At 40.7% G+C, this 13,665-nt stretch overlaps 1 protein-coding gene and 1 long non-coding RNA gene across 3 annotated transcripts in view; one reads left to right on the top strand and one right to left on the bottom strand.

Annotated features, from left to right (window-relative positions):
• Positions 1-13,665, bottom strand: part of LOC128425376 (seizure 6-like protein) — a 71,286-nt gene that overhangs the window by 15,894 nt on the left and 41,727 nt on the right. The window contains exons 2-6 of the mRNA XM_053411966.1: positions 5,881-6,357; positions 4,458-4,597; positions 2,456-2,651; positions 803-988; positions 513-684 (exon numbers count right to left, since the gene is read on the bottom strand). Coding sequence (XP_053267941.1) covers positions 513-684; positions 803-988; positions 2,456-2,651; positions 4,458-4,597; positions 5,881-6,357 — 1,171 coding nt within the window. The remainder of the gene's footprint in view (positions 1-512; positions 685-802; positions 989-2,455; positions 2,652-4,457; positions 4,598-5,880; positions 6,358-13,665) is intronic.
• On the top strand, positions 9,533-11,950 carry LOC128425377 (uncharacterized). Of its 2 annotated transcripts, XR_008333112.1 has the most exons (5): positions 9,533-9,725; positions 10,131-10,313; positions 10,919-11,005; positions 11,133-11,197; positions 11,766-11,950. It is a non-coding gene; the product is annotated as an uncharacterized LOC128425377 (long non-coding RNA). The 2 variants fall into 2 exon arrangements; XR_008333113.1 differs by lacking the exon at positions 11,133-11,197 and having other exon boundaries at positions 9,540-9,725.

Here is a 13,665-nt window from a genome sequence, read left to right as displayed (position 1 = left end):
AACCTGAGGGATAGCTGAGACGTCGCTGACCTACTCCAGTTTAAGCTTTTTAGGTTTGATTGAAATGACGCCACAATATCAACACTGATCACCACATAATGATCAATACTATTTTTAGATAATAGTTAGATCTTTCTTTAGAGCAGCGCACATTCATAAGCCTGTGCTGCTCTCTCTCTTCCTCTCTCTGACACACAGACATATGTATAAATCCTTTGTTACAATAAGACTACAACAGCGTTAAAGGAAAGAAATTCTAAATTGCTAAAATAAAAGTTTAAGCTGTATGGTGCCAAATCACAACATACAAGACTATATGATTGTGAACCCTCCAACAACTGTTTGTTCCATGTTTCGTTCTATTTGTCCTACTGTCACATGTTTTCTGAAAACAAAAATGAGTGCCTATTAAAGTAAAGAGAACCAAAAACCTTCAGATTCGTGGACCAGGTTGGTCACTGCAGACTCAGAGGAGACATTGTCCCATAAAACCCATTAATAGATGCCCTGACCTGTCAGTGGATCCCAAGGCCAGTCTCTCGAGGTGCAGGTGCAGCCTCTGGCCCTTAGGTGCCTCCAGGGACCAGGAGCAGGAAGAGTCCTGGGTGGCGTTTGGCCCATGGTGGGGAGAAGGGGACAATACCCTCCCCACTGTGGCATTCTTCACTGTCCCTCCACAAAGAGCTGCAGCAGAGGAGGCACTTCTACTTTAACATGGAGGCCAAAACTTTTTGCTGCATATGAAACTTTTCAAATCTTGCTCCACTTTGAAACCAGCCTCTGCAGCTCTGCACCTACTCACCTCTGCAGCTGGGTTCCTTGCCGCTCCACACGGGCAGGGAGGCATTGAGGCAGGTGAGCAAGGCCTCCCCCTGGAGGTGGTACCCCATATGGCAGTGAAAACGGGCATTGCCTCCAGGGAGCAAGTCCAGCACAGACACCTCCCCAAAATGAGGCCTCTTCGGCAGGGAACAGCTCAGCCTGAAGACTTTAAACAGAGAGAGGGGGTTGACAGATGCTACATGCTTTCTACTTTTAATGCAGTTACAGTTTGCAGAACAAACCAAAGGAGTATACAGTAAATTATTGATTATTAGCCATATTATTGTTAGTATCCAAATGAGTACATGTCAGGTCACGTACTGTAGAGTAGTGTTAGTGAGGGCCAGCTTGTGGGTTCCTGATGTGTGGTTTCTTCACTCTTAAAATAATTATTTACACAGTTAACCTTTTTTCCATTTTCCAATATTTATATTTTTACTCTGAATCAAATGTTTTATGGTCACGATCCATCTCAGAGTTGGTCAACCTGGTTCCAGACCTAAAATTCTTTCATAAGGTCATCTGAAACGTCAATGGAAAATATGAATGGGGACTTCGCTTCTGGGACCAGAGCCATTGTTAAAGTAAAGGGTCACGCTCTATTTTAAGGCCTCTGCATTGTTCAAACAAGTAGGCCACATGTCAACTCTCCAGAGGCTAAAACTCAGTCATTCTCACAGAGCTTGTATGCAAAATACACAAAATAACAACATGACCACAAGACTGAGTCAAACTTTATGTTTATTGCTGCTTTACATGTAAGTCAATGTTCACCTGTTCCATTATATTATATGCAAATTGTTTGTGTGACTTCTTGTTTTTAGTCTGAAGCTGCTATTTTACAATTTACAAACAGCTAAAGATCAAAAATAAATGTCAGCCCTGAGCCCTCATTTCATTCTGTTCACGCATGCCTGTATTAGGACAGAAGTGGCCAAAAGAGCTTATAAATATACAGAACAGAGAAATAGTGTGGGGTTATTATTCTTGGTCAATTAACGTTAAATGGTTTATAAAATAAGCAATTGCACGATGTATATATATTCCAATTAAATTATCATAATAATAAGCTTTTCTGTGTGTGCTGTCTTTAGTCTCTTAATGCTGTTTTATTTGTATGCCTTTCTATCTCACCCTCATTTCCCACTGTGAACATATTCTAATCTCAGTCAACACGACCCTCTTATGTTCTGCTACCTGCTCGGGATGTTAAAGGATTAAATGGCTGTGATTAACAGGCACAGGTGGTTCTTAACACTATGATGCTTCCTCCTTTCCATATGACATCCTCTGTGGGCTTGTACAGCCAAACACACACACACACACACACACACACACACACACACACAAACACACACACACACAAATCCCCCATTCTCAGCCCCCTAATGAGACGGGAGCCAATTAATCTGAGCGCTTATCAGCTAATTCACATGACAGATTCAATCACCGTGCTAAGTAATAAGATGAGAAGATTTTTGGTCATTCCATTAGCTTGTACACAAAGTACAAACAGTGCCTGAGTTCCTAATGATGAATTTACTCTTATTGAATTTGTATAGCGTATATAAAGTGACAGACTGTGTGTGCGAGTGTGTGTGTGTGTCTGTACACATGTGGTGCATGGACTCACTCTGATAGTGCAGCTGGAAGATGCCCATGCTTCCCTCCGGTCCAGAGCGGTAGTAGACGGACAGAGTGTTGGTGGGACTGTGGATCACCTGACCTTCGACCAGCAGCGTATGATTGGCCAGGATCAGCAGGGACCCTCGTTCATCTACACCCCTGATAGAGAGGTGCTCACCCTCCGACAGGTTCACACTCTTCACCTGAACACACAGTGAAAATACACCCTTACATTTGTATGCTTTCAAATGCTCCTAAGTTAATATTCAATTGACGATACATTGACGAGCATTTACTACATGGCAACAAATGCCCACAAGCAAAGTCTGTTATGGAGAAGTTCCAGTGTGAGGCTTTGTCGTTTTGAGGATGACATTCTCAGATATCAATAGTAAATTAAACTAAATGGTACACAAGTGGTACTAATATATAAGGGATGCTTTAAACATCAAAACCTCTATAGCCAAAATCTTTTAAAATTATACAGAAATATAGAAAATCATGACCTAACCCTGCACTTCCCCTCAGTTCTGCATAGAATGTTTGTCTTTTGAGCCTTTGGATTCACTCACATCGCTGTCATCAGTGTGTTAATATACTGTTGTGAAAAAAGATTGTTGTAAATACCAAGAATATGAAATATTCAATGTTGTGTTTAAAGTTTTTTGCACTGTGCACACAACAAGGGCACACAAGTTTTATTATAAGGGTACTTACTTATTTAATAAAAGGTACGCTGTTATGAAGAAGCTTCAGTGTGGTCACACTTATCTGCAGATTATTTGCTGCCTTACTCCTGCTGCTAAAATTCAAAGGCCGTGCTCTTGCGTCAGTGATTGCTGCAAAGATTCAGTAGTATAGTCCCTGGCTTTTGGTTTAAATTTGTATCATGATTCCTGAATGCAGGAAAAATAACCCACCCAAATCCAGCTCTGTTCCCAAAATGTTGATGGTTGTCACACACTGGAGGGAAACAGAATCCTTTTTGTCAGTGACATTAAAATTGAATAATGTGAGTGTGTTTGAACATCTATTTTTGTTAGGACCAACTTGAGTCACAGTGCCTGGACATTTCAGCTGTACTTTTTACTTCAAAGGACTGTTGAAGATTTAGATGTAAAGTTAAGTTTAAAACTAGGTTCAAATTATGACTGGGATTAGGCATTTATAGACGTAATTACTGATTTAGTAGGGAGCCCAAACTACACATTCCACATTTATTTTTATTTTTAGTATAGGTTTTTATTTTTCAAATGTGTAAATTTGATGTTTGAGGACAAGATAGTTGTAATGGTTAAGGTAAGGAGGGGCCACAAAAGTAAAACAAAACACAAATAAACATTATACACATAAGTGTAACATTTTGCAGAAAGACAATTAAAATGTCTGTTCTCTTAAAATAAATGAAATCATAATAAAAAATGTCTAACCAAAGAAAAATATCAAAACCCTTAAACGTTGCTGACCCACGGGGGAACAGATCTTAAAAGAAATGGCCCATGGATGAATCTAACTACTGACTCCTGCTGTTTCAGATTAAATCCATGAAAAGAAAACAGAGAGGGAGAGAGAGAGGAAGAGAGAAAAAGAGAAAAGCTCCCTTTACACAGCCTGTTCAAGGTGGGAATGTTGCACCTGTATTCCATCCTGCCACTCTGTGTAAAAGTATAAACATGGAACTTAGGTCACCCTGTCCTAAATCACAAACTGTGGCGGTGATATTTCTGCTTCATTTGGTTCAGTGGCAAAGACTTAAAAATTAGGCTGTCATCTTGAAAACGGGGCTTCTCAAGAGAGACAGAGGGGGCAGTACCAGCAGCAGTCACAAGGAGGCAGAGTTCCCCCTGGGATCAGATCATAGGATCAGATCATAGGATCAGATCATAGGCACCCTCGTGGTGACATAAACACAGCGCTATAACTACAGAGTGATGTCCAGCATGATGAGCAGTGACCCTGCTGACAGTGGCAACTAGTTGTCTAGTTGCTGTTGCTGCTGATTTGCATACCTGCAGCTCCACTCCATAGCCGGTGTACACGGTCACAGTGTAGGTGCAGTGGAAGAAGGTACCATCAGGCAGAGGGGGGTCGTCCAAGGAGTCTATGTATCCCTCCGGGTCGGACAAATTCACCATGCAGCTCTGCACAGCTGAGTAGAGGGCAGAAGAGTTGATTTAGCACTTTTTTTTTTTGACCGTACGTTGCCTTGTAATCCCTTTAATGTGAGCCTGCTCCGAAACTCACTGGAAATCCCTGCTGTGTATTTTTAATGACAGACATTAAAGGGATCAGAGCCACTGCACAGCAGAAACAAGACACAGTGACTGTTAACAGTCACATGAAATAAATAATCACATCCTCCATTTTCTATTTTTGTAGGATCAGTAAAGAGGGAAGTATTCAGATTTGTAAGAAAAATAAGTAATAATGCAATGGAAAAAATCCTCCAATCCCAGCAAACTTAATGTAAAAAGTAACTAACTACAAATTAAATGATAAAAAAACATCACAAGCAAATTCTTGAAAAGGAGTAGTTTTCCATTTCATTATTATTCTCGCTGAGGCTTCACACAAAGACATGAGGCGGCTGTGGTTCAGGAGGTGGAGCAGGTCGTCTTTTGACCAGAACGTGTGTGGTTTAATCTCAGTTTCCACCATTCCACGTGCTGAAGTGTCCCTGGGCAAGACATTGAGCTGCTGATGGCTGAACCACATTTATTTCCACATAAATGGAATATGTGTGAATGGTCGAATGTCAAAACTGTACTGTAAAGCACTTTGAGTGGTCATCAAGAAAAGTGCTGTATAAATACACACCATTACCTTATGATGCATTTGAATCTAAATTCATACTGATTGGAGTTTAATATATAATTATTTACTTTACCTCATAAAGTACTTACTTTATTTACTATGTAACCTTTTGAGGCTGTTCAATCAAGGCTATTTACTCATATTCACATACGTAAACTAGTGATGTGAATATATTAAAACTTATGTTAAAAAAATATGCAGCTTGATAATTTGGGAAGCTTGATAGGCTGCATATGAAGCAAAAGCACCAGGTTGGGATTCTGTCTTTAGGACTTAAGCATTGTATCCTGGTTTTGGTCTCGGTTTCAAAACCACAAATGTCAACTAAATGGTGGTGCTAGATTAAAAGTCAGAACAGTTCATCATCTGGGGACAGTGAATGTCGTTTTAATATACATTTATAATGACGATCTCTGAAACAGTTGCTCAATCAGTGTTAAGGAGACTGACTTCATGTGGCTAAAAATTGTCTTTTCCTCCTGAGAGATAGTGGAAAAAGTGTTAAGTTAAATAAAATGGAAATATAAATTTAAAACAGAACGTTCCGGCGCTGTGCATTGTGGTCCATTGAATCAATAAAGAAGGGATTTGACTTCAGACTAGATGATTCACTCATACCTGATGAAAGTGTGCCTGTATCGGTGTCCACATCCTCAGTGTCCTCGTCCACCATCCTGGCCACAGTGGTGATCTCAGCTTCTTCATCTGGAGTGTGTGTCTGTGTGTGAGGCAGAGGGGAGTGTGTGTCTGTCGGAGCAGGCTGGGTTGGATCGCTGCCTTGGCCTGACACTGCAGCTGATGCTGGGGGTTTTACCCTCCTTAGTAATCCCCCGCCCTGATGCTCCAGGGAGTGACTTCCAGGGAGGGAGCTGATGCTGAGTCCTCTGCCCAGAAGGGGGAGCAGGTTCTTTGGCAGGGCAGACGGGAGGGTCGCCCCTTTCTGGGAGACAAGTCGTCCGTTTTGAGCAAGCACTGAATGCAGAAAACCTCCAACCACGGCACTGGAGCTTTTGGCTTTGGGGCTGTTTTCCTTTGTGCTCCTCGGTGTCACCACAGGGGACGGGGTAAAGGGGACAGCTGTGGGAACTTCTTTATCTGAAAAGAATAGAAAACAAAGGTTGAATGACTTTAACTGGCAAAACAAGTGAATGAAAAAGAAAAATCTTTGAAAATGCCTTGGGAGAGCATCTTTGGGGTGTTCTGTTACTGTCCTGCTAGTCTTATTGAGAGTGAGGTTATCTAGCAGAACATCCAAAGCAAGCACAAATATGTACACAGAATAAGACGGTGTAGTGGAGAGACACAGCAGTTCAACATGACATGAAGGGGGGGGCGGGGGGCTGAAAAAAAGAAATGCACAGACAGGCAAACCACTCTGCCGTGCATGCTAAAATGCCATCTGCAGCAGCTTAGTTCAAGAACAGCAAAGGCAGCATTTACATACACACAAACTCCTACACACACACACACACAGAAACACACACACAATACACCTCCTGTCAACTTCTCCAGATACTTTGCAGTCCAACAACAAGCAACCATACAGTATATACATTCCAGCTGAAAATGTGCTCATGATACAGTCTCACATTAATCTAAATTTGAGTGTCAGTTACACGCTCCTCGAGCAAGAAGTGCAGACCAGAGTTGTACTGCAGCTGACGTTTTTATCAAGAAGGAAATAAGTCAGGGGAAATGTCCTCTCAGCGATGTCAACAACACAAGTAATTTCTTCTTGTTTTGGTGCTTTTCCATCTTCAGACAGAAAGTAAATAGCCGCCTTATATTTATATATACTTGCATTACACTCGATGTGCCAAACCGCCATCGTCAAGAAACTCATTTCAGCGTCTCACAGCTTGCAGTTCTTTAGGCAGGTTCTCATGCAGCGGATGTAGCTAAACACGCAGACATTAACATGCATACAAGCAAACCTATTCTTGATGTAGTTCTGCTCGGTCTACTTTTGATTTTCAAGTTGTTGACATTTAATTATAGTTTCACAACAGTGTAGTATGGCCTTCCACAATGAGTGTTACATTATATGCTGTTTGTCGCCTTCCTGCTAGTGAGTATTTTTTGTCTGTTTATAGTGAGTCTTTCAGAAGTCAGCACTCTATGGGCATTTTAATACATAAAAGTCTGAGACAAGTTTCATATCTTTGTTTGATTGTTTACATTTGATCTGGTTAGTATTGGTTTCCCATTGCAATTTTGGGAGCAATGGGAACTTGCAGCGACCTGAGTCAGAATGAATGTTCCAACTGAGGGTTTCCAGATGGGTGTCATGATGTCACGTGATGACATGTTGGAGAATATCCCTTGTATGTTTGATGGTCTACCACACTATTTAAGATGAAACCACCAGTTGATGTTGACGGATGTTAGCGACCACCAGCAGATATTAGGGACATAAGTTCATTTCTGTACCTTATATCATCGGGTGTTCGTGCTTTGTAATCACAACTACTAATTAAAACCAGAACCTGAGGATACACTGATGCTAAAGGTAAATCTGACAGGCTACTTACTGGCTTGTATGGCAGCACTATGAAAGTCAAAAACATCATTACCTATATGCCTTTTCTTAACTGAGCACCTACACTATGATATGTTATCATGCTACCAGCATCGACAACTTCAGGTTCAGAACTTGACACTATTTGAATATGCCAAATGTACATCCTTATGATGAGGTGAAGACTGCAAGCAATCGTGTAAGCTTCTTTTTCTTCTACTATTGTTTCGTGCTCAATCAACTTCCTGCAATCAGTCAGAAAGTCTGAATTATTCAAGTGCTTTAACACTGCAAACTAACCAAACTTCGGTTTAGTTTAATCCAGAACCAAACCACCTCTTCTTGTCGGACTGAATTTTAGTTTGTCATTCTGGATCTTGGTCCTAGGCACCTTTCACATCTGTTATTTTGATTCTGACTAAACTGAAAAGGTCCGAACCAAACAAGGTGTTATGGTTCTGTCTTTTGAGCGTTTAGTGTCCGCCTCTTTTTGAACGGTGTTTTCAGTTTGTTTTTGAATTGTTTCTGTGTCTCAGGTTTTCCCACTCCCTGTGTTCTGTTTCCTGTTTTATTATGTGGTTTCTGCTCCCACGGTGTTTTCTTTCTTCACTTCCTGTCTTTTTGATTGCCTGCACCAGTTCTCATGTGTTCCACCTGTGTTCAATTGCCCCTGCCTTCCCTGTGTGTATATAAGTCGCTGTGCTTCCCCTTGTCAGTTTGTTGTCTTAAGGCCTGTCGTAATCTCCTGTCGTTATGCTTCATCTCCTGTGCTCGCGTCCTCTGCAAGTTCCTGGTGTTCTCCCGTGCCCTCGTTGTATCTTCAGTTTTGACTTTTTGATATTCCTCTGTTTTTTCTTCTGTTGGACATTTTTTATTAAAAATACTATTTTTGTTTAAAACTCTGCATCTACTTGCCTAACCAAACCTGACACAAGGTTGGTATAACGTGTTTTGCTGCAACAGAGGTAACAAATTCAAGATCAATACTTACAAGTCACATCTCAGAGCTACAAGTGAAAGAGGTGAAAAAGGAAAGCTGTCACAGTGATTTGTGCGCAGTGCAGACACAAAAGCGTGAACTATGTTGCTAATAGATCATGTCATGTTATTGTCACAACAACTTTTTGACATGGCAAATACTGACAGCTCCTCTGTTACCTTCAATAATCATTTAACTCTTCTGACATGATTGAATAGGACTTGACCTTCTGTGCTTTTCTGTTCGCTGGTGAGCTTTTTCATATATTTCTTCCATAGTGAGATCATTTGGGAAATCCTATATCAGCCGAAACCAACCCAGTCTCATCAGAAAATGTTCAATGGCAACGTTGGTCCACTTGGAACGACGTTACCATCTCACAATCTGGCCTCTCAGATTGTGAGATGGTAACATTTAGTCCTCCCATTGTTTTGCATTGGCGTGTTCTCACGTCACGTGACTCTCAAGCTCCCGTCTGCGGAGAGGAAAACATGGCGGAGATGTTTTTTCAGATAAAAATATAATTTTGTAACTTAGTTTGGGCATAAAAATACATTCTGACACCATTTCTAGCGAGAAATGTGCTCTTTGCTTCCACAGTCTTCAGCCACTTCGTGCTTATGATAAATATTTTAATAGTTATCACGCATGTTTTTATCGTTGCTATGATGGTTGCCATGCCACCACGGCGCAGCTTGGTGTTTAAATCACAGTCCCTGCGTGGTGTCCTTCAGTGATCTTGAATGTTATTCATGTTATATAATAGTAATATTTGAGGCTAGATTACATCTCTAATGAGAAGGATCCTGCGAGTCTGTTCATACCGAGGCCGGCCCGAGTGCGCGAGCGGACATTACGTGTGGCTGTCGTAAAAACCCTATTTGTAAACAACCAGTCCTTTAACTCGGGGCTGCGTCATAAACACGGAGCGCTTGGAAGACCACGATGTCATCTTCCTTCTGTCAGGTAAGTAGTTTATTGTTTTTAAAGATCGTTACGATCTAGGTTTACAGTCCGAGTGCGGAGAGAGTCCGTCAATCCACACTATGGACGCTGTTCATCAGCTAATACGCCATTGTTAGCCACATGCTACAGCCCACTGTAGCCTGTGCTACCTGGGAGGTGAATACATGGTTGTTGAAACCAGTTCAAGACGCTTAGCTCATCATTGAGGGACGCTACAATATAAATATAAACATGAATTTGATTTACGAATGCTTTAGATTAATAAGGAGTGTATTTGTCTACCATTACTCCACAATATCAGATCAATTTGGTTTAATGTATAGTATGCAATATGACAATGTTTTCATGTTATGGAGTTGCGATTCATTTTATAAAACAATTGCTATGTTCTGTTTTTTAATCAAGGAGGATCAAAGTGAAGCTAAAGGAGTTTCATTAACGTCAACAACTTGGACCGAACAGTTTGTTTTGCTTGATGAAGAGCAGGAAGGGCAGCCTGGAGAGAAAGAGAAGCCGGGTTGAGCCCACTACCATCATCCACGTACCACGAGGAAGATGAGGGAGAGAAATGATCCTACCATTAAAGAGGTACTTTTAAGTTATATACCAGAAAAACCATTTTATATAATGTGCCAAATATACATTTTTATTAAATCCCCAAAGTACGCTGGCTGAAATGCAAGTTAATATCACACTGAAAGAATTTTGATCAATCATGCTTCCCTGCTGTGATTGTTTAACTGGGAAAAAACAACTTTTTCCACAGGAAGGCAAGTCAATTTAAGGAATACATGTGCAAAGTTTTCCTCTGTTATGTATAATGATGACCCCCATCAAACATAATGTTAGCAATATTTACACCTTTTAATTTATACTGATTATTCCTGTCTACATGTGTGAATTTGCCTTCATTAGTTTCAGAAAAGAGCGATGATGTATCGGTCAGTGGGCGGCAGCACGAGACTCCGCAAAGTAGACGAAGGCATCGAGGTTGCGGCCTGCCATCATTGTTATTTTGCTTAAGGGACTGAATATGTTTCATGCAGAAATATTAGCATTTCCCTTATATCTACCAAAACTGCTTGTTTCAAAGACTGCAGTTTTGTTTTGATCCGATGTGGTGTGCAAATACAACCGTATCTGCAATGGGTTGTGGGGCATTAACATTTGTAACTCTAATTTTGTTTTGACAGACTGTGAAAAGAACGTTGAGAACATCACCACTCTACAGGAAGACACAGTCCAGTAATGGGTGTCAGAAGTTCAGTAGTGAACGACAGGTACTGTGGGAAAATGTGTGTCATTGTTGTACAATGTCCTTTGACTCTGTTTAAACAAGGTCAACACAAAAAAATTTGATTGTAAACTGATATCGGTACGAATTCATGTTATTCTCCTCTTCAAAAGAAACAAACAATCAAAATTACCTGCAGAAAGCCCTTGATGGACGCTTCAGCTGCATCGTCAGACTGGTGAGACGGCAAGATGCCAACTTTAATGCCAATTTATTTGTGTAACATTCTGTGACCAAATGTATAGATAACTTTTTGTAGATTGTAAAAATAGATAACCCATTTATTACAAAAAAACTACACTAGAATTACCGCACTGCGTTGTATGACTCCGCTAACCAGTGCAGTGTCCGTCTACATATTTCTACATATTTTCTCTCATATAAATGACACTGTGTCTCTTGACAACTGAAACCATAAGATGAGGTCAGTGTGGCCTTGACCTTTTTACTTTAAGACAAATACAAAGTTAGACAATCCGAAAACATGCAGTTATGCCTCCGGCGACTCGCTATTGCAGAGGCATTAAAACCGTAGTGTAGTAGATTGGATTTTATTGGTGTTACATTGGACATCTTGTATGGGTACACCAAAAAATATATTTGGTTTCACATTCTAGATGGCAATAAGCAGAGTCATCAACTCAGGAAAAATATTTCTGTAAAAAAGAAAGCCTTGTATGTGTGTATGTATACATACACACAAACGCACAATTGAGACGTTTTTGTCTTTTATCATATATTCTCAGGCAGTACTGATGCATTTACTGAGAGGGGACGTGAGGGCCTACTCTGCGTGCTCAGAGTTCAAGCCCAGCAGGCTGCAGCGGGCCTGACATATTCTGGAACAGCAGCACAGTCTTTAGATGACTCCTCTGAAGATGAAAACATGGCGAGGTACTTCTCCACTGATGAAGAACTGTGAGGGCTGTGATTAGCTACACTCTCTTGCTACAAGGCTACTCATGCTACTCATGATAGAAGGCCCTGCCTCATTCATTGTAGTATTAATGTGTTTGAATAAGTCAGGCTGCCGATTACCAGCTACTGATTAAAGTCAAACAGTTATTGCTATCCTCTGTGTTGATTTCTTTAATGTTAAGAATGTTTCTCATAAGACCTTATCAGATTGCATTGTGAAACATCTGGGTCACCTAATTTTAGTGTAAACAAGAGGGTGAACTCTTGACTAATGACTAATTTTGCACTGAAACACAAACTTGATGTTACACATCTTAAACAATGATATGGGCACCACTTAGACAACCAGACCTGTGTGCTTTGCTGTGACTATAAATGACTGGAACCTCAGATAAAGAAAGTTATTTTCTGACTTCCATAACTGAGGCATTCTCTACAGAATGTAATGTGCCCATTCTACTTCAGATCCATTGGATCATTGTTTGTTTATGTTGCTTAAAGAAGAGCCTTCACTGCTTTAATGTAATCAGCATCTTATCTGCCAATATCATGGTGTAGAAGTGCAAGGAAATACCATTATATTATGATCAATGTCATTTATTGTGCACAAACATTATATTAAGGCATCTGCTGGAAATGATATGATCAACAATTCTCATGCAAAAAATACTTTAAAAACTACACAAATAGTGTTTTGGAGAGGGGGGTTTCAGAGGGAGGGGGCAGCTCTGGAGAAAGGTCTGTCAATCCAGGTCTGCTGCTTGGTGTGATGGAGACATGAGGTTAGCATCAGGAGCGGAGGTTGCAGGAGGGACCGTGGAGCTGAGGCACACCTGTACTGCTTCTCTTGAGAAGAACTGAAGGACACACAAACAAACCATAGTGTTAAATTATGAAGATGGTTCCCTCTGATTTTTTTTTTTTTAAACATAAACGTCAGACAGGCCACTAAAAACTAAAAATGCTGAAGCTAACAGCTACCACACAGCAAGCTAATGCCTTCCTAAGGCTGCCAGGGAGTAGCAAGAGTAGCCTTGTAGCAAGAGAGTGTAGCTAATCACAGCCCTCACAGTTCTTCATCAGTGGAGAAGTACCTCGCCATGTTTTCATCTTCAGAGGAGTCATCTAAAGACTGTGCTGCTGTTCCAGAATATGTCAGGCCCGCTGCAGCCTGCTGGGCTTGAACTCTGAGCACGCAGTGTAGGCCCTCACGTCCCCTCTCAGTAAATGCATCAGTACTGCCTGAGAATATATGATAAAAGACAAAAACGTCTCAATTGTGCGTTTGTGTGTATGTATACATACACACATACAAGGATTTCTTTTCTACAGAAATATTTTTCCTGAGTTGATGACTCTGCTTATTGCCATCTAGAATGTGAAACCAAATATATTTTTTGGTGTACCCATAAAAGATGTCCAATGTAACACCAATAAAATCCAATCTACTACACTACGGTTTTAATGCCTCTGCAATATCGAGTCGCCGGAGGCATAACTGCATGTTTTCGGATTGTCTAACTTTGTATTTGTCTTAAAGTAAAAAGGTCAAGGCCACACTGACCTCATCTTATGGTTTCAGTTGTCAAGAGACACAGTGTCATTTATATGAGAGAAAATATGTAGAAATATGTAGACGGACACTGCACTGGTTAGCGGAGTCATACAACGCAGTGCGGTAATTCTAGTGTAGTTTTTTTGTAATAAATGGGTTATCTATTTTTACAA

The sequence above is a fragment of the Pleuronectes platessa genome, chromosome 19 (assembly GCF_947347685.1).
Source record: "Pleuronectes platessa chromosome 19, fPlePla1.1, whole genome shotgun sequence".
In the NCBI taxonomy this organism is placed as follows: domain Eukaryota; kingdom Metazoa; phylum Chordata; class Actinopteri; order Pleuronectiformes; family Pleuronectidae; genus Pleuronectes; species Pleuronectes platessa.
The sequence above is the reverse complement of the archived record's forward strand: the minus strand, read 5'-3'. Positions and strand labels throughout refer to the sequence as shown.